The sequence below is a fragment of the Panthera leo genome, chromosome D2 (genome assembly GCF_018350215.1).
Source record: "Panthera leo isolate Ple1 chromosome D2, P.leo_Ple1_pat1.1, whole genome shotgun sequence".
In the NCBI taxonomy this organism is placed as follows: domain Eukaryota; kingdom Metazoa; phylum Chordata; class Mammalia; order Carnivora; family Felidae; genus Panthera; species Panthera leo.
Window position 1 is genome coordinate 60,397,594 of NC_056689.1, and position 20,852 is coordinate 60,418,445.

Genomic DNA, 20,852 nt, shown 5'->3' on the forward strand with positions numbered 1-20,852 from the left:
CTTCACCCATTATAAAGTTGGATTATTTGTCTTTTTATCATTGGGCTGTAAGTTTCTTTATATATTCTGGATACCTATAAGATCTATGTAGGTATTTTCTCCCATTCTGTATATTGTCTGTTCACTTTCTTTTCTTCTCTTTTTTTTTTTTAATTGTGTTTAGGGGCACCTGGGTGGCTCAGTCAGTTAAGCGTCCGACTTTGGCTCAGGTCATAATCTCACGGTTAGTGAGTTCGAGCCCTGCATTGGGCTCTGCTGACAGCTCAGAGCCTGGAGCCTGCTTCAGATTCTGTGTCTCCCTCTCTCTCTGTTCCTCCCCCGCTCGCACTCTGTCTCTGTCTCTCTCTCTCTCAAAAATAAATATTAAAAAGAATTTTTTAAATAATTCTTTTGGGTATATATCCAGAAGTAAAATTGCTGGATCATATGATAATTCTATGTTTAACCTTTTGAGGAACTGTCACACTGTTTTCCACAGTGGTTGCACCATTTTACATTTCCAGGAACAGTGCACCAAAGTTCCAGTTTTTCCACAGCCTCACCAGCACTTGTTATTTTTTGGGTGGTATTTTGTTTTGTCTTATGATAGCCATCCTAATGGTTGTGAAGTGTCATCTCATTGTGATTTTGGTTTGCATTTCTTTTTACTTTGTGAAAGTACTGTTTGCAGCACAAAAGGATTTAATTTTAATGAAGTCCAATTTATCTCTCCTTTGTTGCTTGTGCTTTTGGTGTCTAAGAAACCACTGCCTAATTTAAGGTCAGAAGATTTATTCCTGTGTCTCTTAGAGTTTTACAGTTTCAGCTCTTACAGTTGGGCGTATGATCCATTTTAAATTAATTTTTGTTTATGGTGTAAGGAAGAGATCCAACTTGAGTCTTTCATGTGTGGATATCCAGTTGTTCCAGTACCATTTTCTGAAAAGACTGCCTTTCTTATATTGAATTGTCTTGGCACTCTTTTCAAAAATTAATTGGTCATAAATGTGAGGGTTTATTTCTGGACTCTAAATTCTGTTACATTGATCAAATGTCTATCCTTATGCTAGTACCACACTGTCTTGGTAACTGTAGCTTTGTATCAAGTTGTTTTTTTTTAATTTAATGTAATCTAATTTCTTAAGTTTACATCCAAGTTAGTTAGCATATAGTGCAGCAATGGTTTCAGGGGTAGATTCCTTAATGCCTCTTACCCATTTAGCCCATCCCTCCTCCCACAACCCCTCCAGTAACCCTCTGTTGTTCTCCATATTTAAGAGTCTCTTATGTTTCGTCCCCTTCCCTTATATTATTTTTGCTTCCCTTCCCTTGTGTTCGTCTGTTCTGTATCTTAAAGTCCTCATATGAGTGAAGTCATATGACATTTGTCTTTCTCTGACTAATTTCACTTAGTATAATACCCTCTATTTCTATCCACGTAGTTGCAAATGGCAAGATTTCATTCTTTTTGATTGCCGAGTAATACTCCATTGTATATATATACCATATCTTCTTTATCCATTCATCCATCAGTGGACATTTGGACTCTTTCCATACTTTGGCTATTGTGGATAGTGCTGCTATAAACCTTGGGGTGCATGTGTCCCTTCAAAACAGCACACCTGTATCCCTTGGATAAATACCCAGTAGTGCAATTGCTGGGTCGTAGGGTAGTTCTATTTTTAACTTTTTGAGGAATCTCCATACTGTTTTCCAGAGTGGCTGTACAGTTTACATTCCCACCAGCAGGGCAAAAGAGATCCTCTTTCTCCGCATCCTCACCAACATCTGTTGTTGCCTGAGTTGTTAATGTTAGCCATTCTGACAAGTGTGAGGTGGTATCTCATTGTGGTTTTAATTTGTATTTCCCTTATGAGTGATGTTGAGTGCTTTTTCATGTGTCGGTTGGCCATCTGGATGTCTTCTTTGGAGAAGTGTCTGTTCATGGCTTTTGCTCATTTCTTGACTGGATTATTTGTATTTTGGGTGTTGAGTTTGAGAAGTTCTTTATAGATTTTGGATACTAACCCTTTATCTGATATGTCGTTTGCAAAAAGCTTCTCCCATTCTGTCAGTTGCCTTTTAGTTTTGCTGATTGTTTCCTTCGCTGTGCAGAAGCTTTTTATTTTGATGCGGTCCCAATAGTTCATTTTTGCTTTTGTGTCCCTTGCCTCTGGAGATGTGCCTCTGGAGAAGTTGCTGCCACCAAGATCAAAAAGGTTTTTGCCTGCTCTCTCCTTGAGGATTCTGATGGCTTCCTATCTTACATTTAGGTCTTTCATCCATTTTGAGTTTATTTTTGCGTATGGTGTAAGAAAGTGGTTGAGGTTCATTTTTCTGCTTGTCTCTGTCCAGTTTTCCCAGCACTACTTGCTGAAGAGACTGTCTTTATTCCATTGGATATTCTTTCCTGTTTCGTCAAAGATTAGTTGGCCGTATATTTGTGGGTCTATTTCTGGGTTCTCTATTCTGTTCCATTGATCTGAGTGTCTGTTTTTGTGCCATGTATCAAGTTTTGAAATCAGTAGGATTAAGTCTTCCAACTTTGTCTTTTTTTTCCTTCCTTCCTTCCTTCCTTCCCTTCTTTTTAAAGATTTTATTTTTTTAAGTTTATTTATTTATTTTGAGTCAGAGACAGTACAAGTGGGGGGAGGGGCAAAGAGAGAGGGAAAGAGAGAGAGAATCCCAAGCAGACTCCACGCTGCAGCTGTGGCGTCTGACATGGGGCTCAAACCCACATTGGTGAGATCATGACCTGAGCCGAAACCAAGAGGCAGACACTTAACCAACTGAGCCACCCAGGGGCCCTAAAGATTTTATTTTTAAATAATTGGTACACCCAACGTGGGGCTCAAACTCACAACCCCAAGATCAAGAGTTGCACACTTCACCAACTGAGCCAGCCAGGCACCCCTGTTTGTCTTTTCAAGCTTCTTTTGGCTATTTTGGGTCCCTTGCATTTTCATATGAATTTTAGAATCACCAAGTACATTTCTGTAAAAAAGGCACCTGGCATTTTGATAGGGATTGCATTGAATCTGTAGATCAATTTGGGAAATATTACGGTCAACAATATTAAGTCTCTCTTTCTGTCCATGAATACTGCATTTTTTCATTTATTTAGGCTTTCTCTAAATCCTTTCAACAGTGTTTTGTAGTTTTCAGTGTACAAGTTTTACACTTCTTTTGTTAAGTTTATTCCTAAGCATTGTTTCTTTTTGATTCTATTGTAAATGGAAGTTTTCTTAATGTTCATTTATTTTTGAGAGACAGAGAGAGAGCACAAGCTGGAGAGGGGTGGAGAAAGAGGGAGACAGAATCCAAAGCAAGCTCCAGGCTCTGAGCTGTCAGCACAGAGCCTGACATGGGGCTCAAACCCACGAACAGCGAGATCATGACCTGAGCCAAAGTCGGATGCTTAACTGACTGAGCTACCCAGGAGCCCCTTAATTTCATTTTCAGATTGTTCACTGCTAATGTACAGAAATACAAGTGATTTTTGTACATTGCTGTTGTACCCTGCAACCTTGCTGGACTTGTTTATACTGATAGTTTTTTAGTGGATTCCTTAGGGTTTTCTATGTACAAGATCATGTCATCTGCAAATACATTTTCGTTTCCTTTCCAGTTTACCCAGATTTTTGCTTATTTTTCTTGCCTAGTTGCCCTGGTTAGAACCTCTAGGACAATGTAAATTAGAACTGATAAGAGCAGGCATCTGTGTTCTGTTCCTGATCTTAGAGGAAAATAATTTAGTCCTTACTATCAAATATGATGTTAGCTGTAGGTTTTTTGTAGATGCGCTTTTATAGTTTGAGGAAGTTCCTATCTCTTCCTAGTTTAAGTGTTTTTATCATAAAAGAGTATTGGACTTTGCAAATGCTTCTTCTTTGTCTATTGAGATGATCCTGTGGGGTTATTTTTAATCTTTATTCTATTGATGTAGTGTATTACATTGATTTTCTTATGTTACATTAACCATGTATTTCTGGGATAAATCTCACTTGGTCATTGTATATAACCCTTTTTTTTATGTGGCTATGTTCAGTTTACTACTATTTTGTGGAGGATTTTTATGTCTGTATGAATAAGGGATAATGGTCTATGGCTTTCTTTTTTTGTAATGCCTTTGTCCGGCTTTGGTATCAGGGTAATATTGGTTTTATAGAAAGACTTGGAAGTGTTACCTCTTCTATTTTTGTTGGAAAAGTTTGTGAAGAATTGGTATTAATTCTTTAAATGTTTGGTAGAATTTGCCAGTGAGGCCATATGGGGTAAGCTTATTGTGGGATAAGCTTTTGAATTAACTAATTCAATCTTTTTTACTTGTTGCCTTGTTTCTAACTTGTAGATCATGCAAGCTGCTTGTAGACACACGTTTCTGTAAAAGGAGAAGGAATCTGGGAAGAGCAGGCACAGCAGGAATTGGGAAAATTGAAGGTTTCTAGTTGACTCTGCTTGGAGATGTGTCTTCTCTCCCTTTATCACCCATGTTTCCTAGATGAAGTAGTCTTCCTTCACCCTCATAAATGAATGCTTTTGAGGTTAGGACCAAAAAACTGAGCCTCTTAGGTGGAAAAAATAGTTGTATAACCACACCTGACACAGGAGGGAATTAGTATTCAGACCGAGACAAGTGAGAGCAGAAGTTCTCTCAGGTTTCCCTGGCTGGTGTGTGTGTGTGTGTGTGTGTGTGTGTGTGTGTGTGTGTGTGCGCGCGTTTTCATGTTCTGCCTTGCCTTAAATATCGATAAAAAGTGAAGATTCTCCAGCTGTTAAGGTTCCCAGGTCATAAGTGATAGACCACAATGAACTACCATGTAGCCATTTAAAGAATGAGGTAGCAGGTGCCTGGGGGGCTCACTCATTAAGCATCTGACTTTGGCTCAGGTAGGTCATGATCTCATGGTTCATGAGTTTGAGCCCCATATCGGGTGAGCTTGAGCCCTGTTTCAGGTGAACACAAGCCCCGCTTCAGGTAAAAACATGAGCCCTGCTTCGGGTGAGCCCCACTTCTCTCTCTCTCTCTCTCTCTCTGTCTCTCTCTCCTTCTGCCCCTCCTGAGATTCTCTATCTCTGCCACTCACTCTCGCTCTCTCTCTCTCTCTCTCAAAAAAAAAAAAAAAAAAAAAGAATGAGGTAGCTTTTGGAGTGCCTAGGTGGCTCAGTTGGTTAAGCTTCCGACTCTTGATTTCAGCACAGGTCCTGATCTCATAGTTCGTGGGATCGATCCCTGAGTTGGGCTCCATGTTGATGGTGCAGAACCTACTTGGGATTCTCTCTCTCTCTCTCTCTCTCTCTCAAAATGAATAAACTTAAAACATATTTTAAGAATGAGGTAGCTTATTATGTGCTGATATGAAATGATCCCCCAAGATATATCATTAAGCAAAACATGCAAAACAGTGTGCTGCCATTTGTATTACAAAAATAAATAAATAAGGGGTGGAGAGAACTGTAGATGCACACAGGCTGGTAAATGCAGAGCACCTTTGGAAGGGTGCCGAACATAAGAGTCAGGGGTCAGGGGTGACTTCATACCACATGGGTGTTTTCTTCTGTGTGGTTATGGTACCCTAAACAGTTTTTTGAAGTGATGAGCCTGTGTGAAGTGCAGGGGTGAGGCTGTGAGTTGGCCATGTTGGCACATTTCTCCTGGGCACAGTGTCTGTGTTTTCATGGAAACACCTGTCCCTCCAGACTATACATCTCTGCTGAGGTGTGTGAGGCCCAATTTAGACCTCCATGTACTTGAAGCCTCCAATGTTCCTCAGAAATCCCTGTATCTGTCTACCTGTGGGAAGCCAGTGACCAATTTCAAAGGCCCTCCACAGTTGTTGGTTCCTTTTAGAACACTTTCAGCAGCACAGAAAAGGATTGGAACCACGCATGTGTTTTTCCAAGGTGAAGTGCTTTCACTGCCCTCTAGCCTCCCTGAGGATTTCTGGCCAGGTGGTCCCACACTAAAGCACTTTATTCTTTTTTGGCAGACCTGATCATGGCTCCGTCCCACCCAAAATAAGTTTTTGGATGTGCCAGGCCAAGTGAGCGTCCACACTAGCAGGCTGTCCTATTCTACTGAAGGCTGGCAGAACTGGCAAGCAGGGACACGTTTGGTTTTGGGGGAATATCCACAATATTTTCTCCCATATGAGTGAATGCTTCCCCTGGAAGGCTGGGCAGCTTCCCAGCCCAGGCTTCTCAGATACCAGGGTTCCAGGCCTAGATGCGAGGCCTCCAACACTGAGCATCGCCATGTCTCTCCCACAGAGAACACCTTCTGCAGTGGGGACCACGTGTCTTGGCACAGCCCTTTGGATAACAGTGAGTCAAGAATTCAGCACATGCTGCTGACAGAAGACCCACAGATGCAGCCCGTGCAGACACCCTTTGGGGTAGTTACATTCCTCCAGGTGAGGCGCGGGTTGGACATGGGCTCAAGCCTTCCCTGGGCGAGAAGTCCTAGTAGGACAGAAGGGCTTGGGTAGGGGAGGTGAAGGGAACAGGAGATTTCCTTCGGTCTTCTTGCATTTTCTGTCCCCTCTGATGGTTTGTCAGGTATAGTCGGATGGTCTGATTTAGCCTGCCGAGATGGGAGAAGGGGGAAAGGTAAGGGGCCATGTGGGGGTGGCTGGAGAATGGCTGTAGTTGAGTGGCTAACAGGGTGGGTATTTGATGAACTAGTAAAGACCCAGACAGCAGTAGGCACAGGACCTCCTAGCAGGAAGGCAGCGTCGGGCTGGCCTTGCCCTCACCCGAAGGGGTGTGCCTCCACTCTGGCTGCATCTGGGCTCGCTTGTGGGCATGATGCTGTCTGTGTGAAGGTTCACTTGTTTCCCTTGAGGTTTACATAAAGGCCCAGCCCCTGACGAGGAAGGAAGCTTTTCTGCAAACTTCTGGGGCCCTTTGGTTGTCATTCTGAGCTTGAAGGGTCTCAGAATCTCCTCTGTTTACATTCCCTGTGATCACAGCCCAGGCAGGAACATCTCGCTGAACACTCCCAGCTTCCAGAGACGGGCTGAGGACCCAGACTGATTTTTGCCTCTGTAGTCTAGGGCTAGACTTTGTGTCACCCAGACACAAGTCTGGCCCATTATAACGGGGCAAGGGTCAGGCCTTAGTGCCCCATCTGTGAATTCTTCCATCTCCTAGCCAGGCAGCTATTCCCTCCTAGCCAGGAAACCGTCCCATTTTGCATAGACCAGCCTCTGACCACAGGTCTTGCCTGTGGTCCCCCAACTTGAGTTGACCCTAAAAGAGCCTAGGTGGTGGTTCTTCTGGGGCGGGGGGTGGGGCGGAGGGGGAGTGGTCATTAACACACAACGGCATCTTGTCCCCGGGGTCTCAGATTGTTGGCGTCTGTACCGAGGAGCTCCACGCAGCCCAGCAGTGGAACGGGCAGGGCATCTTGGAGCTGCTGCGGACGGTGCCTGTGTGAGTACACCCCCAGCCTATGAGGTGGGGGCCTGGCTCCCTGGGCCTGGGGGTGGGGGTTCCTCCTTAACCCCATATGTGGGCTTCCCCTTACGTTGCTTTTCAGGCACCTATTTTTCACGTCAGGGATTCCTACCGACTTGCTCCCTGACAGCCCCTGACCTCTAACTGCTCCCCTGTGTTCTGGGCCTAAGGCAGCAAACAGGGCAGTCTGAATCCCCAGACCATCAGCCCCAGGCCCTCAGTTACCATCCTTTCCCCTTTCCTTGTCCACAGCGCTGGCGGCCCCTGGCTGATAACTGACATGCGGAGGGGAGAGACCATATTTGAGATCGATCCACACCTGCAAGTATGTCTTGAGTGAGGAAAACCTTTCTAGCACATTCTGCCTAGGCCTCTTCCAAATAACACTGGCTTTCATGCTGGGAAAATGGAGGAGTTTTATTTGTGAGTGAATAGAAATATGGCATGATTTCAACTTGTCCCTTGAATTCTGCAGAGCACACAGGGAGCAGAGATTTCAGGCCAGGAAACTTGCCTCTGACACGTGTCTTTTTGCATTTAAAAAGGATGAAAATGGGGGGGGGGGGGGTGGCAGGGTGCGTCCAGGTGGCTCAGTCGGGTGAGCTTCTGACTTCAGCTCAGGTCACAATCTCGCGATTCGGTTCGTGAGTTCGGGCCCCACGTCAGGCTCTGTGTTGACAGTTTGGAGCCTGGAGCCTGTTTTGGAATCTGTGACTCCCTCTCTCACTGTCCTCTCTCCCGCTCATGCTCTGTCTCTGTCTCTCAAAAAATAAATAAGCATTAAAAAAAAAAAGGATGAAAATGGGCACCTAGGCAGCTCAGTCATTTGAGCATCCAACTCTTGATTTCAGCTTAGGTCATGATCCCAGAGTTGTGGGATCAAACCCCGAGTCGGGCTCCTTGCTGAATATGGAGTCTGTTTAAGATTCTCTCCCTCTCTCTCCTTCTGCCCCTCTCCCCCACTCTCTTTCTCTCTCTCTTTCTGTCTCTAACATAAAAAACATTTTTTTAAGGATAAAAAAAAGGATGAATTTTATTGTATGTAAATCATACATCAGTACACCTGACATAAAAAAAAAAAAAAGATCAGCAGCAGCTACAGAAAATCAATATTGCTTGCCCAGTACTCTTCCTCCCACTTCCCCTTTCTTAAAAGAATATAGACTGCCCTTCAGGGAACCACCCCTCCACCGCCAGCACTCCATAACAGACGGAGCAGGTGATACTGACCCCATGACCCAGCTGCAGTGGGAATTCTGATGGGTCTAATGATCGTATTCCCCCCTTTTAGATACATCTTCCCCTTGGGCAGTCAGACTCCAAGCTCCTCCCCTGGGGAGGCTGGCATTCTTTGATGTCTAAAGGAAGTCTGTGTACATGCAGGCCTGCAGTTGCCCACTCACTGTGACCCAGCTGTGCAGTGACATCTTTGGTTTCTTAGAAGAAACACTCTTTGCATGCAAGTTAATTTTGAAAACCACCTAGAGCATAACTTCCTTCCTAATGGGCTGCTCATGAAACAGGCCAGCAGACAACTAAGAATGTCCCTGGCTTGTGTACGCTTTCTTCTACTTCCCCCCACCAATTGCAGGTCATTGCCGTCTCTGAACCTTTTATGTTTCTGTAAAAATCTGGTAGGCCGCGGGCAGGCTAGGAGCTCCATGTCCTTCAGGAGGAACGAGAGGTGGCAGGCAGACATACAGCCAGCAGTCCCTGTGGGTTCTTTACTGTAGACCTGTGAGTTCTTGGGCAGAAGCCCTCCTCATTCACAGATGATGCTCCTCTATTTTCCTAGTGCCTGTAACACTGAAGTTTTCAGATTGCTGGGAGGATCCTTTGTTATCACTGCTTTATACTTGGTTTCCCTGTAGCTTCTGCTTATGCAAAAACCAGCAACCATGAAGGTTTGTTTCCCTATGTCACTGTTCGGCAGCCACACTGGGATCCAACATGGGCCACTGTTTAGCCCCTGTCATAAGTGCCAAGTACTAAGAAAGAACTTGGTCCTTTGAACTAGTAGGATAAGCAGCCCGTCCTTCTCTGCATGCCAAGAACAGTTCTCCATCCTAGTCTTGGGGCTCTGCTGAGACCAGCCAACAGGACCCAGAGCACCTACTGGTCTTTGAAAGCAAGCAGGAGGTGTTGGGGGGCTGGCTCAGTGGTAGAGCACACGACTCTTGATCTCAGGGTCATAAGTTCAGGCCTCACATTGGGTGTAGAGTTTACTTAAAAATAAAAAATGAAAATTAAAAAAAAAAAGGGGAGACCTTGGTGAGAAAGTCCAGCTTTCTTACCTGATTGCCCTGTGCACCAAGGGGAACTGTGCTGTACTCGTTTGTAGCTGTCTGGGGCCTGCTCATAGGCAGTTCATTTTAAAGCTGGCTCCTGTTCCTTTGCTCCAGGCCCTGCTACCAGCCAGCTGTGTGCCTAAAGAAGTCCCTTCTCCGGGTCCTAATTCTTTCTTTTTTTACTTATAAAGTAAGTGGGCTGAACTAGTTGAGTCAGGAGACCTCCTCAGTTCTTTGCTTAGGTGAGTGTCCTCAGGGCAGCCAATGGAAAGAGAAAAACTCAGACTCTACCCTGAGCAAAGCAGGGCCCACACGCTCCTACCTGGAGCATGGAGCTGCTCCTGCCGTCGGCCTCTCCCTGTCTCTGCTCAGAATCCCCTGCTTTGGGGTGCCTGGCTGGCTCTGTCAGTAGAGCATGCAACTCTTGATTTCAGGGTTTCAAGTTCAAGCCCCACGCTGGGTGTTAGAGATTCTTTAAAAATAAAATCTTAAAAAAAAAAAAAAAAAAAAAAAAAAAAAAAAAGAATCCTGAGCTTCACCTAAGCTGATGGTAGCGCTGGAAAGGAGGCATCAGGGCGGGGCCATCTGCTACTGGTCTCAAGAAATAAGGACCTTTCCTTGTGTTTCCACACATAGCTCCCTGGCTGAGAAGCAGGCTGGTGTGATGCCTGTGGAGCCGCAGGGAGAGGGTCAGGCAGACAGCGGGGTGCAGACTCTTATTGAGGTGCTTTCACTTAGGAGCTTTATTTGGCCCACGTGGCTGTTTATAAGCAATGTTGCTAGAGCCTTCCAGATGACCTTTAATCCAACGCCCAGCATCACAGAACTATGTTTTACCAGAAATCCCAGGGATGTTTGGGTACAGCTCTTCCTTGAGGCGATTTGGAGAGCGTTTGGACTCCACAGTGCCAAGGCCTGCACAAAGGAAGGGCCTCTGGTGGGGTCTGTAGTTGGTCACTGCCCTCCAGGCCCCCATTTCAGTCTAAGACACGGAAAAGAAACTCCATCCAGAATCCTTTGCCAAACAAGTTAGTGATGCAGCTAGAGGAAGTCCTGCCCTTCTGCTCTCTGGTGACGCTTCTGTGGGTGACCACACCCTCTGCTGTTAGAAGAGGAAACTGCAGGTGTGAGGTTGGAGAAGTTGGGCTGAGCCCTGGCCCCTCCCACCTGGCAGGCTTCCGCCCCGTTCTCTGTAGCAGTAACAAGGGGTTTTTCCTGGCTAACCAGGGAGGAGAGGAAGGACTGTACCTTTCCTCAGGGAAATAGTTCCTTTCTCTGCCGCATCAGCTCCATGGGCTGGCATGAGGTGGGCAGAATTAGAGCTCCGAAACAGGTGTGCAGGTCATTTTACTGGAAGGTTGAGCTAGAGGAGAAGCTTCCCTTGGGATTTTCATGCTTCCTGGCTTCCCCTGACCCCTGGTTCCCCTGGAGGAGTCCAGTGGCTGGCAGAGACTGTCATGTGTTAGTAACCAGGGCAGAACAAGATCAGAGATCCTGCTCTTCCAGCACCTATCCTGTGCTCAGCACCTACAAGAATCGTTAAATACCAGAAGGGTGGTGGTGACCCTGGGCCACCGGTTCGCTGAAGGAACTCTGGCTCTTTGGTTCTTTCCAAGCAGGAGAGAGTTGACAAAGGCATCGAGACGGATGGCTCCAACCTGAGTGGCGTCAGTGCCAAATGTGCCTGGGATGACCTGAGCCGGCCCCCTGAGGATGACGAGGACAGCCGGAGCATCTGTATCGGCACGCAGCCACGGCGGCTCTCTGGCAAAGGTAGCTGCTACCACCAAGCCTTCCCCTTCCCCTTGCCCCAGGCCCAGTTTTCGGGCTCTCTAGGACGAGTCTCTAACAACAGCAGCCCATTCAATAGTTCCCTTCCTGGCAGGATCTAAACAGCAAGTGAAGCCTTCCAAAGGGTGGCATGAGGAGAGCTTTATTGGGCCATTTCTCCTGTGTTTCCTGTGTGTATTTCAGATGCACCACGAGCAGTGACCATTGTGTTTTAGATTTGCCCCTTGCTATCTGAGGTCATGGAGGTGAGTGGAAGCCACAGAACAGTTACAGGAAAAGACCATAGTCCACCCAAGCGCAAAAGAACGAGCATCGGCCACCCACGGAATTGACACAGGGCCCAGCTCCGGCTTGAAAGCCATGCCAGACCCAAGAATCACTATGGCCTCAGGCCCTCCCAGGCCTTAGATGAGAGAGGCCTGAGTGTGAGGCCAGCCCACTAACTTCCCTGCCTCACTGAGGACAGGACACTATATCCTGCAGATACAGTGTAAGTGGCTATGTGCCGGGCACCCTGTACCCACTGCCTTCTGAGCAGGGCCTTGGGGAAGGAGGATATGGCTCTCCTGTTAGAAGCTCACCAAGGTGGTCTTGGCAGCAGAAACAGCTGTGGTTCTTAGCAAAGGGCATCCCTACCAAACTGCAAAAGGAAAGCAGGCCTTTACATATACGTGTGTTCACAGCTTTTTCTACTTTCTTTCTCGAATTCCTCCACCTTTTCTTATTGTTTGAAGAGTAAGATACCCACAGTCCTGAATAAAATACCTACACATGTGATAGCACAAAAGCACTTCTCTTTCCATAAAGGACAAACTTAAACCCCTGGTGCAAATATCTGACTCCCTTTTGCCTTCTTGCTTGTTCTGTTGGTGTGCTAAACCCATCAGAAGTTCCGAGAGAAAGTCAGCAGTTATTAAAATCATTCAGTTGCTTTTGACGAAAGAGGTAGTATAAGGAGGGATTCATAGTCTTGTCCACAATTTCAATTAGCCAATTTCATGATTGGCTAATTTTTAAAAATTATACAAGTACCTGCATCACTGTAACAAGGCAGACAGTTAGAAAAGTGAGTATTACTACCTCTGTAGTCCACTTTAAGCCCATCCTTGGAGCACTCAGCATTAATTTGCTTTTTTGGATGTGTTTGCAGTTTGCAGAGGTAAGTCTTAGACCAAAATCTCTGTAGGGGACCAGATAGTGAGCTTCATCCCAAAGATCAGCAAAGCACCTTGCAAAGAAATAGTCCCACCAAGAGATTCCTCTCTCACCCCCTGGCCCTTGGCAGACCCATGGAGAGACAAGGTTCCTGGGCCAAGGTAGGGAGGTGACTTCATCATCCCACTGACCTAGCCCAAGGAGAAGGGTGGCAGGGCCAGATACCATATGACCAACCAGAACCCAGAAACTATATAAGAGTTCATTTATGGCAAGACACTTGCAGCCCTTAGTGGCACCCATTACAGTGGGAAGCATCCCTAAGTGATCTTGGGCACTGGCAAAGACCTTGTTAGTCACTCTCTGGGGCTATGTTAAGGGTAAACCTAGGGCTTGTGGCCCAGGAAGGGGAAGGACAGTGAAAAGCCCTGTCTTGGAAGGTGCCCTTCTGAAGTCTGGAGGTCACCTCCTATTGTCTTCTACAAGAATGGCACTCTTCAGACCAGAAGTTTCTTGAGAGCATGGTGCCTCATCTGCCCTGTGTGCTCGTACTGCTCTCACTCAGCTCTAGGGTGGGCTCGTGGGCTTCACAGGGCCTTTCCCCAGCATGTCTGCAGAGCCAGGTTCCAAGTGGGATGTTAGGAGCCCATGAGGCAGCTTAGTGGTGTTGTTGCAGACACGGAGCAGATCCGGGAGACCTTGAGGAGAGGACTTGAGATCAACAGCAAACCTGTCCTTCCGCCAATCAACCCTCAGCGGCAGAACGGCTTCACCCACGACCGGGCCCCGTAAGTTCCTTGCCCACAGAGGGGGCTAGTACAGCTTCCTGAAAGCAGTGTTCCAGGGCTGGTACAAGTGGGGGGAAGTTTTGTTCTGAAGGGTCCGTCCCTGGGGCTTGCATGAGAGAGAACAATGCCCATAGCCCTTGTTGGATGGGCCCAGGGTCTCTGGGGCACACAGATCTGTGGGTCATAAAAGGGCCTCAGAGGGAACCTAGCGGACCAGAAATATAAACATCAGTAAATATTTACATGGGCTGTGTGAGCAGACGGGAGGCCAAGTTGGGGCAAAATCCCAGCCTTGTGGGAGCCCATTGTGCTGAGCACGACTCCCCTCCTTATCTCGGCCTCGGCCAGAGTTGCCCTTCCTTCCTTCCTGGAGCCTGGTCTCCGGCTGATAGCTGCAGCCCCAGGGGCCTCCCTGTCTGGCCAGCCCCATAGTGGATGCCTGCTGCTGAGGCCCTTTTTCCTGCCTCCCTTCCATGAGGCCCAGGGAAGGGAAGGGAAGTCCTTTGCAGGCCTCTGCTGCCTGTCGTGGGGCCCCAATAGCCCTTGGGAGAGACTGTGGCCACCCCTACAGGTCAGATCCTCTTCCTGCTGACCTCTCTTCCTCTGATAGGTGATAAGTGGTAGGCAGGGCTGGAGCTGGGCACCCCCTTCTGCCCTTTGATTCAGGGAAGCTATAGGGAATAGATGCTGACAAGGGCTGCCTGGGAGTTGGCAGCCCAGAGCAGAAACTTTGCCTGCCAGGGAGGAAGTTGCTGCACCCTGGGCTAAAAGGGAAGCACAGAACTCCTGCAAGACCAGGGTGATCTATCCTTCTTCTGAGAAGTCTTTATTACATGCTTGCTGTGTGGCAAGCTCAGGGCCCAGAGGGCCACCTAGGATATAGGCTCTTCCTTTGGGGGTGCGTGAACTGAAGTTGGTGTGAGTCTGGGTGTAGATGCAGTTAGTTAGAAATAGCTACCTCTTTGAATTCTAGCTCCATCTCCTCATCCATGATCCCCAGAAGTGGTAGTGATCTACTAGTCTACAGAAAAGACAAGTCAGCATGATCTGGAATAGTCAGGGAGGGCTTCTTGGAGGAGCAAGAACATGAGACGGACCCTGAAGGTGCCCTAGAACTTTCAAGCAGGAGAAGGAGCTGACGTGGATGGAACAGGGGAGGCCTGGCTGGTTAAAGTCAAAGCTTCAACCTGGGAGCAGATTGTGGAGGAGGGAGGGCTGGTTACTCTGGCTGCCCAAGATGGCTCACCTGGTGAATCTGCCATCCAGAAGCCAGGCGGGTTGAACTTTTTGGCAAGAGCCTGGAGAAGCCTCCACTGCCACCTCCGAGCAGCTTTCAACTCCAGCCAGTGGGTTTCTCCAGCCATCTGCTTTGAACTAGCTGGCGTGAGGCACCATGATCTTCCCCTGGCAGCAGCAGATGGCCAGGCTGAGGCGTGGGGCATCTGGAAGCTCTCCACCTATGAGTCTGGACCCTGTCCCAGGGCCATGCTCCTTCCCATGCCCTGAGCTTGGCTTCTCCTTCTAGGCCCCATTGGCACTGGCGGGGAGGCCGGGAGGTACTTGAAGGCTTAAAGGCTTAAGCATATTGCCTATAACTTGTAGACTGTCTCAGTTCAGACGGCCTTGTCAACTCTGGAAGGTCCAGGTTTCTGAGAAGAAGGGCAGGGGCTCCTGCAGAGACACACCCCACTTGCCCCTCTTATATTTGTACAACAGGCTTGAAATCTCGCTCCCTGTCCTGGGCATACGTCCAGCTGCTGCACTTCCACCCGTTGTGGGGACCCAAGGGTTCAGGGTTCCCGGATGCATACATACAGCCCAGACTCAGCCCACCCCTGACTGGGCAGAGGGGCATTGGATCTGGTCCAAGGGCTATCTGTAGATGGGTGGAAATAGATCAGGGGTGCTGGCCCTTTGGGGTCATTTCCCTTCCCTGCAGCTCAAGTGCTCAGTCAGGTCTCCAAAGTGCTGGAATCTGCAGCCTGGAGGGAATCAGAACGTCTCTTCTGAGGTTCTCGGTACTGGTTACCAATTTGTTAGCAATTGGTTGAGAAATGGTTCTTCCTGCTTTGCCAAGAACCTTTTCCAACACACTCTTCAAGTGTCTCGAGGCTGTAGCTCGCTGTTATCTCACGATCGATGATGATGGACTCAGTTTAGATCAGCAAGCACGATTGTAATATCTGTGCTGCCCACTCTGGGACCTGACCCCGTTTCAGATAAACCACATGGATGCGACTGAGAAAGCCGGCCCAAAATGTGCTGGCACTCGTGTTTGCTCCTCTCCCTGTGGGGGAACAACCAGCGTGGGCCTTATTGTGTGTGCATGTCTGATTTTCCTTTAGTCAGGCTTTCTAGGCTGGGGCGCGCTGGTTCCACATGGGTCTGGGTATGGTCTGAGAAGGCTACGGTTCAGAAGAGCCGATGGAGCCTGGGCATTAGTGTGAACTCTGGCCCACTTGAGGGGGGCGTCGAGCCCTTGCTCTTTTCACACCCCAAAAGCAGCTGACGTCTCCATAGTGACTACTGTGTGCCAAGTAATGTTCCAAGTGCTTTATGCCACATGAGCTTAATTTACTCTGAGTCACTTTGCGAAGTAGATAATCTTATTATCCCCCTTTTATAGGTGAGGAAACTGAGGTACAAAGAGGCTAGTAAGTAACTTGTCCAAGGTTAGAAAAGGGTGGAGCTTAGGGCAGTCTTCCCTACTTGTGACCTTCCTTACCCCATTCTCAGGGACCGCATGAGGGACACACAAGGCTGAGGTACTAGTGACCCTCATTGGGGGACCTCATCTAACTAGTTGGAGCAGGACTAGGAACCTCTCACATGACACTGAGGACAAGACTAAGTCCCATGTTAGAAGCTTACTATGCTTATTTAACTCTAGGGAGGACATGTGGTCAGTTCGGTGCTTCCAAATCCCAGAGATAACGAGCTGTATCATATTTGGCTCGTTTATACCAGAATTACTTTTTGACACAAAGCCTAGTTTTCTTTATGTTCAGAAGCAAAACCAACCCTATCTCTGTCCCCTCTACCACCTCAGGGCTAGGGGATTTCTTTCTTCCTTTCTTTCTTTTGACCTTACTTCCTGCTTCCCAGAAAGGCAGGCCCCTCTGGGTAACCTGCTCCTCTCCCACTTGCGCTTGCCAGCCCTCCTCCCACCGCCTTCCTGGAAGGAGAGTCCTTGGCCCCTTTTGGGGCTTCTTTCAGGGTTTCACAACCCTTGCATTCCAGCCGTGAAATTTGTATCTGGCTTTTCCCAAGATGATCAGTTGAGAAAAGCCTCCTTCGGCTCACTGGCGCCTCCCTTCCCACTGCCCTCCCCGGGTGAGTTTGGGAAGCATGGGAAGCAACTCCTTTTGACCACTGAGAGCCTGGCTTAAGGACTGTGCCTGCCGGCAGTGGTAGGGACCTGAGGGGGAAAAGAGGCCCCGGGCATCTTCTCTGTCTGAGGTTGCCTAGACTGTTCTGTGGAGTTTGGACTTTGCTCCCTAGCCTCTCGCAGGGACTCAGAGGATGTGTGTGGTCAGGTGCACTGGGTGGGGAGCTTTGCATTTTCATAAACTTCTCTGATGCTGGGAACCTGCAGCAGTGTTCCAGGACCTCCCCCTCTCTCTGCCAGGGTCTCACTTGACTGAGGTTGGAGGACCTTTACAAAGCTCTCTGGGTCACATACCCTCCCACAGAAGGGCAGGGCTCATGCGTGTGTGTACATATGTGTTGGCAGGGGAAGGTTCCTGACTGTGAGAAAACCACTTTGTAGTTGAGGCATCTTTAAAAAGCAAACTAACCATCATTTCTGAGCCAAGTTTCTCAGTCTTCTGGGATCATGCCAGCGGCTTTTAAGGCTTTTTTTTTTTTTTTTTTCATTTTTGCTTTTTTGCCTTAATTTCCTGAAGAATTAAGGTTTTTAGCATGAATTCTCTGGTTGTGACAGTCTCCACTGCACAACCCCCCAACGCACACACGCGTGCACATATATTTCTCCCCACTTTTATGAGTGTCTCTGCTCCCATCTGTTTGCCTTTTGGACGGAGTGACTTTGCTGCCTCTGTTCCCATCTTGAATAGCTTATAACCTGGCCAGGGAGTCATCCTTTAGAGAAACTTGTGTTTTGTTTTGCTCACCCTATGAGGTCTGTGATGATTCACTAGGAGAAGAAAATATCCAGTTTGCATCTAGCGAATTGGGTGAAGGAAGGTGAGTTTCGGTCCGGGAAAACAGCTGGGCCACTGGGGCGCAGGGCTCACGTGCAGGGCAGTTGTGGGTGACCCTGCTCAAAGGATCCATCACATCAGTGCAGCGGCCAGCCCGGAGCCTGAGTCTGTCACGTTGGCTTCCCTCACCACTCCCACGCTGGGGAAGTACGGTTGTTTTCACTGGAGAGAAAACCCAGAAAGAAACAGCCCTGCTCACAGGGCCCCAGCCAGGCTCCGCAGGGCTGATGGGAGGAAGGGCCCAGGCCTCTGTGATCCACGCATGTTGTGCTAAGTGCCTGCCTTTGTGTGCCTTTCTCAGAGACAAACATTTGAGAGGACAGAACAAGGGGCCCCACAGCAAATCCGGCCCAGGCCGATTGGTGTTTGAACTCCTTGCTCTGCTCCACCATCCCAGAGACATGGAGCCGTGGCCTCAGAGTTCATGGCCAGCGTGTTGAATCCTCAGTCTACACTGCATCCCCCTTCTTCAAGTTGCACAATCAGGAGTATTTTTATCGCCCATCTTTGATCCTCAGTGTCACCCAACACTTCAGCAGTGAGTCACTTCTCCAGGGAAGGGAAAAGGAAGGCTCGAAGGTGAGAGCTGGAGAGAGGAAATGACTCAGTGTCTCAGAAAACAGAAAGCTAGGCGTTCTGGTGAGAGTGGGCTCACTCAGGAAAGCAGGCATCCTCATCTCCCACTCAAGTTGGGGGGCTGGGCAAGGGGGCGGGGGTCCCTGGTGCCCAGAGGAGTTAATGGTTGCTGAAGGAATCCCCTCACCATCATGGCAATTTTGCTCACTCACTCTTCTTTAGTCACACCCTGCCCCGCTGTTCCATTGTCATGTCCTGCCCTTGGGGTATTCACGGTGAAAATACGGTTCTTTATCGTTTGGCTACTGGTGTTTACCAGGTGATACAGCCTTGGGCTTAGTAGTAGCTGTGGAGGTGAGCTAGTGCCTTTACCCCGACCCCACACCTATACCCTGTCCCAATCCTGCCCTGAAGGGGGACCTTCAGCTGGTTTTTTCTCTGGAAAGTTCAGAGCTTTCGTCAGCAGTCTGAAAGCAAAAGGAATAATCTCCCAGGCTAGAGGCGGAAGCCAGAGGTTGGGCTGGGCTCCGCATGCCAAACCCGCTTCACTATTGAATAGTTGCCAACTCTGATGCCCTGGTTCCCACTCCCGGGCATCTCCAAGGGGGAGGCCCCGAGTCGTGTGGCCAGTGCAGATGTCACCACTGTCACGGGACTGGGATTGTGGCTAAAGGGAGCCTCAGAGGTTCAGCTGCTCTCCTTTCCATGCCTGCTGCCATTGATAGAATATGACCAATAAGTACCCTTATGCTTAAATGGAAAAGTTAAGACTTATTGATCTGAAGAGACCTGTGTGGAGAGGAAATATGGATACAGTTCTGTCGGTCTGTAAAGTGTGGGTAGGGTGAACAGAGCATGTGCCATAAACTATACAGTCCTAGAAATCAGGAATCTCTCTTGACACTGGAAGCAGAGAGTGTTTTAGGATATGTAAAAAGTCACCTTATGTAGTGGGAAGCATAAATATAGAATGTGTTACATAGACAGGTGGTAAAGAAATAAATGGAAAGATTTAGATCAATTCCTGAATTACCGAGGTGTGCATCTAAGCTGTCCCATACACCACCCCTCACTGTTCCCACTACAGGAAGCATCCTGGGCTGGACAGGTTCTTGTGGCTGTGCAGGCAGTTTTTATCGAGCACTGCCGTGTGCCAGGCCCCGTGTTGTGGGCTGCTGTTGTCCCCGTTGGTACAAATTACAACACGGAGGCTTAGACAGATTTTATAACTTATCTAGGGTCAGTAAGCTGGGAATAATTGTCAGACCCAAGATTTGAACCTTGGGTTGTTTGAGCCAGGCCTCTTCACCACTTGGGTGCTGCCTTTAAAAGAGGATAAAGTGGAGGGGGTTCCTGCCAATCATAGGAAAAAGTAACTGGAAAGTAGGCCTTGGAAGTTTATACACCACTGTACAGAGTAAAGCTGGTATCTTAGTTTGCCTCGAAACCCATGAGGGTAGCAGGTCAACGGGCACTGTTTGAGAAAAGCACGCCAAAAACTACAGTGAACTCTGTTCACTATTCCAGCAGAATGAGTGAGGCATACAAGTGGGGTACAGGAAATGGGGTCCAGCATGGGAAAGAGGCAAGGGGAATCACCAGGGTGACGGTGAGGACAGCTGTGCAGCAAGAATGGAAGGCAGCCAGTTTGGAAGGACCTCTGGAGGAAGGTCTTTGAAAAGATAAAATTTAGGGGCACCTGGGTAGCTCAGTCAGCTGAGTGTCCGACTCTTGATTTTAGCTCAGGTAATGATACCAAGGGTCATGAGATTGAGCCCTGCATCGGGCTGAGCGTGGAGTCTGCTGAAGATTCTCTCTGTCTCCCTCTGTCCCTCCTCCCTGCTCGCTCACTCTCTCTCTCTCTCTCAAATAAAATTTAATAAAAGAGATAAAATTGATAAATACTTGATGTGTATGAGTGTCTTGGGGAAATCTCTAGACCATTGGTAGTTTAGGATTTAATTAGTAATAAACACAGTAGAAAACCAAGATTGTTGTTAAAACCAAGGAAAATAGAAAACTGCACCAGAGAAGTATACTTTACTAAGAGTAGACATCATAGTTGTAACAGGCTCAGTTGTAAACAGCCTTGGTTTCATATAATAATGTAGACACTTGATACTGATCCAAACCAACTTACGATACAGTTCTCTTGGGAAGGTGGGAGGGCTGGAGTAGGGGACAGAAGAGAGCTAAAAGCTCATATTCCTTAGTAGGAAGTCAATAGGTAAAACCTGAGAGGGGAATATCGGGAAGTAGAAAGAAATAAAGTATATCAGAAATAACGAGGAAAACATCAAAAGAGTCAGCCTACAGAGAGGATTGTGGTTGTCTCCGAGGAGTGGGATGGGAAGACTGCTGCCTGTTGGAATGAACCTGCCAGGACTCTGTGACTCTTTAAACTTTAAAAAGAATCATAAATAAAAGTCCAAGAAGTGATATTGTAGGAGCTGTTCCAGCTCACCCCATCCACCGAAAGGAAAGGATAACCTGTTCTCACTGAAAATCACAGAATTGGCACCAAGGCAGCCCTGGTCATGTAGAGGCACTTCAGCTGCCCCAGCACTGGGCTGAGAGCTGAAGGTTAGCAGCCG

The 20,852-nt window shown here is 47.9% G+C and overlaps 1 protein-coding gene across 3 annotated transcripts in view; it reads left to right on the forward strand.

The window, feature by feature from the left end:
- Nucleotides 1-20,852, forward strand: part of SUFU (SUFU negative regulator of hedgehog signaling) — a 117,153-nt gene that overhangs the window by 73,714 nt on the left and 22,587 nt on the right. For 2 of the 3 annotated variants that reach the window (XM_042909348.1, XM_042909350.1), the window contains exons 4-8: nucleotides 6,250-6,392; nucleotides 7,328-7,413; nucleotides 7,690-7,762; nucleotides 11,342-11,498; nucleotides 13,348-13,459. In XM_042909348.1, the coding sequence (XP_042765282.1) occupies nucleotides 6,250-6,392; nucleotides 7,328-7,413; nucleotides 7,690-7,762; nucleotides 11,342-11,498; nucleotides 13,348-13,459 (571 nt within the window). The remainder of the gene's footprint in view (nucleotides 1-6,249; nucleotides 6,393-7,327; nucleotides 7,414-7,689; nucleotides 7,763-11,341; nucleotides 11,499-13,347; nucleotides 13,460-20,852) is intronic. The other variant, XM_042909349.1, reaches the window with a different exon arrangement.